This window comes from Nelumbo lutea, chromosome 1, assembly GCF_056320005.1.
Source record: "Nelumbo lutea isolate HS-2025 chromosome 1, American lotus-T2T, whole genome shotgun sequence".
Lineage (NCBI taxonomy): Eukaryota > Viridiplantae > Streptophyta > Magnoliopsida > Proteales > Nelumbonaceae > Nelumbo > Nelumbo lutea.
In genome coordinates, this window is record NC_142684.1 from 115379209 (window position 1) to 115386610 (window position 7402).

Sequence of the window (7402 nt, forward strand, 5' to 3'; positions counted from 1 at the left end):
ATCTTAATGGGCCCAACAACCTCTTTTCAATTTTTATTATATATTGGGCCCTATTCACTTCTTGGGCTAAAAATTTACATACCAATAAATACTAGAAAATTTAATTTAATTATAATATTTAATGATTAATAAAATAAAATAAAACTCTAATGGATAATATGAAAAATTATTTATTATTAAAATTATTAATATAATTATCATTGTTTCACCTTTAGACCAATTCAAAAAATAGGATATTTTAATCAAACTAAAATTTTACACTCTCATTTTCACTTTTAATATTAATATAGATGAATGTATGTATAAGAATTAGGCTGCATTTAGTTGTAATACATATTTGAATCAGATACAAATATGTTGCACCTAGTTTAATTCTGCATCCGTTTATTTGTAACTGCGCTTTACATTTTCTTCTGATATAAAATTTGTGTTTAATGTATTTTTACACTCAAAATTAATTTTTTTTAATCTTATGCAAAATTCGTATCACCTGTGTCCTATCACAATTTTCTTTCATATAAAATGGGAACCACGTCAATATCTCACTCTGTCTCTTGTATATAAGGTGGGATCACACTATTTTCCTTTTCACAAACAAATAAAACTGAAAAACTCAACCTATTTAAAATCCCATAAAAATTTGCAATGCAGCCAAACGCAGCCTTTAAATCATAGTATATGGGCACATTGTTTAAGGGTTGGGCAAAGTCAACAAGATCACATGCCATTGTTCTGAACATAAAGGGAAGCTGAAGTGATTGATTTTTAGTAATTTCCACACCTTAATACGCACACGGTTTCCCGTGTAAACGTTGTAAAATAGCCAATGAATTTGGAGATTGATGCCTTTTTCAGGTGAATCGGCCCCCCAGATTCCACCGGGACAAATCCAAAATCCAAATGCGGTGAGGTTTATAAGAAGAGTAAACCAAACCAAACCCAATTCCTATTTTAATCTTTAACCAAGAGTAAAGTAACCACACACAGGTCGCTACTTACTTATTATATATACCTCAGTCCCCCAGCTCACTACCAAGTAAGTACCAGTGGTCGAGTCAAGTACAAGCATCATCATCATATCACTTCCCACAGTGTCAAATGACCACAGCACCCTTCTCTTCAAACCAGGTTTGCAAACTCTATAGCAAGGGTAGATCTGTAATTAAAGTTGATCTCTTTAACAAGTCTCAGCAAGTATCAATTGCCCGTCCGTCTATAAAAGTGACCTTATTCCGATAAGTTGAGGCCATCCATCAAATTCATCAATCCTGAAATCCTGAAAGAAAGGATTCCGATTAATTCGTTGTGAGGAAATGGCTGTCCGCAACCGCAACCGGCGGCCACAACACCTACTCCCCCATCATCTCATCTTGATCTTGGTGGGTTTTGTAGGAATAGCCATCAGCAGCACTGCCTCCGCACAGAAGCAGAATGCGAGCGAAGAGTTCTTAGCAGGTCACAACCAAGCCAGAGCTGCAGTGGGTGTCGGACCCCTAAAGTGGAGCATGAAGCTAGCCACAGACGCCAGCCTGATGGTGAGGTACCAAAGGGACAAGATGGGGTGCAAATTTGCAGATCTCAGCAAGTCCAAGTACGGCTCCAACCAGATGTGGATGAGCGGACCGGTATCGCTTGCGACTCCGGCTGCTGCCGTCGGATCCTGGGTAGAAGAGAAGAAGTACTACGATCATGCAACCAACTCATGCATCCCGAATCATCAATGCCTTTCCTACACACAGGTGGTCTGGAACACCTCTTCGGACTTGGGATGTGCACAAGCTACCTGTGTGAAACCGACTCCTACTACCATTACTATATGTTTATATGACCCACCTGGAAATTTCATCGGACAGAGCCCCTACTAGAGCCAGAGATAGTCTGATAGTCAGGATAGAGAGAGAGAGAATGTGTGTTCATGTTGTTGGCTCCTTTATCAAGTTTCAGCTTCACGTGGTGGTAGGTGGTACGACTTACTTACGAGGGGGACCATTCTATCTCTCTAATCAAATCTTTTACTTAATCTGAGTATGAGTAGTAGAAACCAGAAAGTAGAAAATGCTGGGATATTAGAGTAATCCTCCTTTTCTTTTTCCTTTTTGGACGAGCGAGTTATCGTTGTTAAGACAAGATAGTCTATTACTTAGTCATAAATAAAACAGTTGAGTTGATTTGGATTAATTCAATTTTAATTGATGTGGGTAAGGGTAATAAATCAAATGAACCGACGCGACTGAGGGAGGCAACTTGCCCACGATGCAGGTCGGATGGTCTCTCTATATGGAACTCTCTCAACTCAAGGAATCTCCGTGTTTGTATGATGATTATTAGTACCCGTACGAAGAGAGCAATCCCTTTCTCGCCTACTCCACACATGACACATGGAATGGAATGGCACCATTCTTAATTGTTCGCATTTTTTTCTCCATTGCGTCATTGCATTGCTGTGCCGTTCCTTTTTTTTTTTTTCATAAAACGGAAAAATGTGTATATTTGGAACCATTGCCGCCAAGTTGGAGCCACGTCAGTGATTTACTATTCACGTTGGATGTCAAGTCATCAGCATTGGTCCCAAAAGAGAACGTCAAAAATCGTGTTTCCTTTAATGGTGCCGTTTTCTTGATTCTTTTTTATTTTTAGGGAAAATTCTGATCAGTGCCCTGCACTTTGGCTTGAGCGATAATTTCGTCCCTGAACTTTAAAATGTGATAAATTCAGTGTTCAAACTTTTAAAATGTGATAATTCAGCACTTAAACTTTCAAAATTTGACAATCCAATACTTGCCATTAACCAATCGTTAAGTGACATTTGAAAAATCAAAAATATCCTAAGAATACCATATAATTCTCCTTATCAACCATCCAAACATTGATAATTAAATGAGCAATCCCAAATTTTATATTTTTCTAAACAGTCACCAAGTTTTTTAAATAGATAAATAAATTTACCCAAAAAACATTTACCTAAATAAAAGTGCAATTACCCAAATAACCTAAAAAGTTATAAACGAACAAGGCCTTAAAAGGCAAATCACTAACATGGCTCTAATGTGACGCCATCTCATGAGAAATCAACATGGATACCAAACAATCACCTTAAATATAGAAAAGCGCTTTTATATCTCAGCTGCAATTAAATGGCCATAAATGGTAAATCATATTAGGGTTGTATTTGGTATTGTGCTATTGTATAAAATGGATATAAAGGGTGAGATAACATTTGCTTATTGTCATTTATTACAGGAGTGCCACTTAAGTTTCACGTAGGAGAAAAACACTCACACAACAGTCCCTCTTTAAAAGTTATTTTCACATATAAATGATATTTCCTCTAAAATTTATTAAGACAAAAGTCAATACAATTTATTTATACTTATCAGTCAAGCCAAACAAGATTTTGGTATGGTGAAGTCTAATCACCTAGGTGACATGATGTGGCAGAAAAACAAGTATATGCAATGTAATAATAGTATGATACCAGACACGCCTGGAAGATTAAACAATGACTTAGCCAGTTTCTTCAGCAAGGTTGTAACGACCCAAGATCTAGTGGGCACAACATTGTAAGTTTCTTCAGCAAAGTTATTTCTAATATTTTTCAAGGGGGAGGCCCGAGGCTGAGCGAATTTTAAGTTAAGGAACAGGCCTCAAAAATTTTTGAGTGTTTACTCAATGTGTTAATCAACTGATCCAGATGAGATCTGCTTCAGTGCTCAAACCGTTTCCACAGCCTTTTACAGTCATGCATTGGAAATATCTTTGTATTTATATGTTTTTTTTTTTTCATGAGAAGTATTCCCAACGCAGGACTGCAATGGATTATGCGAATGGTGTGAGCATGATCTTGTGAGGACCAAATCCGATTTTGACTCAGACTGGACTGTAATGGGGCCGGATTCAATTGCATCCAAACATGATCCATTTATTAAAATTTCATATCCAGATCCGACCTGAAAATATCGCAAATGGCAGGTTTGAATTTGATCGATCCTACTCCATTTTATTGCCAATAAAATAAAGAATAAAAAATGAAAAACAGTTAACTTTTAACATATATAAATATTATATAAAAATATAGAATATTATACATAACATCTATATGTACATTATTATATTACATATAACCAGAGTTGATTTTTTATATCAGTTAATAAAGGGATGAAATCAGCATTCATCCAATATATGGGATCGAATATTAGATTTTCGGAGCCCATTGATAACCCTAGTTTTCAGGTCCTTTCATTTGGTAAAATTTACACAACAGAAAACTAGGTTGGGACAGTAGATGGACAAGTAGGCTGTTAGGCAGATTGATGGAGCAAGGAATTAATAATTCAAGGTCTCGGATCTGCTACCTGCTATGAATGTAAATATAAATATATACAAGCTTCACGCTTGTAAGTTAAGTCATACATTACCCACCAGCTCTTGGACAGCTTCTATTTCTCAAGTAAACACTACTTGCACTAAGGCTCCAAATTTCGAAGAATAATATCTCCCTAACGCTGCTGATAGGCACCACCACAGCCTTGGATTCGAGTTTCCTAGTGGAGGTTGAATGGCAAAGGAATTCTCCACGTGACAAGTTGCCTATTTGCCCGTATGTTTTCATGAATATAATTAAGGGTAAATTAAAAAGACCCCTTGTACTATGGGGTCAAGTCCCCCTTGTATTTTTTTTTTACAACCCCCCCCCCTGAACTTTAACCATTAGACAAACACCCTCTTGACTGTTAAGTCAGATGACGGAAAACGTTAAATTATCAAAATACCCCACTAAACCTTTTCTATTTTCTTTTTTCTTGCCCTTTTTCCCGGATATCTTGAAGAAAGTACCAAATAGAGATTTCAGAAAGAATTTAGGAGCCAGGGCTCTGATTTGTTTGTGTTATTTGTTTTACCAGTAATGGCGACCTAGGCTTCTCAGTTTCTTGGTGGCACTGAATGAAATGGATAACGAAACCAGAAGGAAGAGGCGGGCCCACCATTAACTACACAAAACCAGAAGGAAGAGCTAGGGCTATGATTCTCATTTGGGTTTGAACTGCACAAATTTTAGACATGTATCGAGCTTGAGACTCACAAGAATTCAGAGACACTTTGACAAGATCAACAAACCCGCCATTAAAACCATAGAGGTTAGTTTTCTCATCATCACCGTTCGATTGCTCTCATGTTCTTTGGTATCCTTCATTCTGATTTATTGACTCCTGCGTAGACCTTATTTTGAAGTTCCAACTTTTTATCATTCATTTGTTCAGAGCCCAGATGAAGATATCATTGCTGACTATGTTCATAGACATAAACAGCCAGCTTTTAGACCATCCTCTTCTGAAGAATCACAAGATCCAGGTACATATGCAGAATTAAAGCTAGCACTATCTATCTATCTCATGAGTTTGCTCGTCTGTCTGTAATGGAGACCACCACCAGAAATGCCAAGAGTGAGCAAGGTAGAAGGGATGAGAAACAAGATAATGGCAGTGAAGGAACAGGACATGCATGGCAAACATGGCATCTAGGTGGGGATATGTCCCAAGGGAACGATTCCCATAAAGTGAAGCTTAGTGAATGATGTGTTGAGAGCCAAATCTCTGTATCACTTTGGGAAGAAACAACACATACGCAGGCTTCCTCTTCCCACCCATTAGGACTTGCTTCAATGATCAAGACACCCACACCCAGTCATGGCCCACCACCAATGCATCCATATTAGGGCCTCTCAGTTCACTCTCAGAAAACACCAGATGGGTCGCACAGGTCTTTGCCGGAATGGGACCGCTGAAGACTGTTATGTTCTCTGGGCATGTCTTTTATCATGCTGGCAATCGGAGAACGGTTTCAATCGAGAACACAATGAACAGTATAAAAAGGTTAGTTTGAAAATTTAAAAATCTTTACACAGCCGGATAAAAAAATTTTTGAAGTTAACTGACAGAATGTTAAACGGAAGGGGGTCTTTGTCAAACGGCTAAAGTTCAGGGGGGGCTTTTGTCACAAAAAAAAGTACAAGAGGACTGTCACTAACTCCATAGTACAAAGGGTCTTTGTAATTTACCCTATAATTAACTCTTCTATAAAAAGAAAAACCTTTATGAAAAAACATGCTCAATAATCTCCGCTCCATTTCTGATTGATTTTCAAACATTGTTTTCATTCACCTTTAGACTTGTGATTTTTTTATTATTATTATTATTTTCTCTACAATCACCCGTTCTTGATTTTGGTCATCTCTTTCAGATGATATAATTTCTATGTAATGTCTCTTTGATCAACTTTCCTACTATAAACATAATCAACTTTTATTACATGAGTCTCTAATGTTATAATTATTTGGAACATGTTGAAAAAACCATGTTTTAGATTTATTTTATGTAAAAATATTAGAACTTTAAAAATAAATAATTATCATAGGTAAATAGGTGATTAATCCCTACCCATTGCTCAATTGGATGGCTTCGATCTGCTGCATCATCCTTCATGTGTCAAAAATACTTGCAAGACAAGTGATTCTTATGGGCAAACCGATCGTGTCATGTTACCACCTCTACATCATATACAGAGCCATATTCTTATACAGTAAGTTACCGCTTACCATAGAGAAAGCTCCAAGGAGATTCTAACCATTTATCAGGGCTCCAATCTCAGATCTAGTTTTAAGGTGTCAAACCTTCGCTATGCTTCTTAGGCCAGAATGGGAGACCAGAGACATGTGAAGTGGTGTGGGGCCCCCAATAAAAATATTGGGGCAAGTGACCACTTACCAACCCATGTGCAAGTGGGACTCCATCCCAAGTCTCCGCTTTTCCAACCAACAGGTTGGCACTTGCAACCGAGACTGGATCTGCTCCTCAGGCGCCTCACACCAACCTCACATGCACATCCTACCATGCATAGGGAATCTCTCTCATACTTTAAGTTATTATTCACGGGAGAAGTGCCTGTGAAGCACCCGTGTGAGGAGCAGATCCCGTTCTCTTGCAATCAAGGTTGAAAATATCGATACAGGGCAATGCACCAGTATTGATACTGTTTTTTGTATTTTTTCTTTTTATTCAAATCTGGTTCAAAAGAGCCGGTCTAAGAATGGTCTACCCCGTGAACCACTCATCAACCCAAAACACCCCCTGTAGGGGTATATCGGGAAGGCTCCAATACGATATGTATTGACCGATACAAGCAACATGACAATATTTTGAACCTTACTTGCAACCCTAACCTTAGCCTATAGGCGACTATCAAAAAGCCACAGCCCACGGGCAATTGACTCACCCCCTCGTAACAGCCCACAGACAGGGTTAGCGGGTAAGTTAAAAGTGCCATCAACAAAGACATGATATATTGATATCTTTTCCTCGGCTAATTTATAGAGTTTAGGGAGTGAAGACGAGATGATAACCAATAT

At 37.9% G+C, this 7402-nt stretch overlaps 1 protein-coding gene across 1 annotated transcript; it reads left to right on the forward strand.

Annotated features, from left to right (window-relative positions):
- The first annotated feature begins 1248 nt into the window (after nucleotides 1-1248).
- LOC148876938 (CAP (Cysteine-rich secretory proteins, Antigen 5, and Pathogenesis-related 1 protein) superfamily protein) lies at nucleotides 1249-2178 on the forward strand. The gene has a single exon (XM_088978810.1). It carries the CDS (start codon nucleotides 1314-1316, stop codon nucleotides 1863-1865), a length of 552 nt encoding a protein of 183 aa, XP_088834936.1. The 5' UTR covers nucleotides 1249-1313; the 3' UTR covers nucleotides 1866-2178.
- The last annotated feature ends 5224 nt before the right edge of the window (nucleotides 2179-7402 follow it).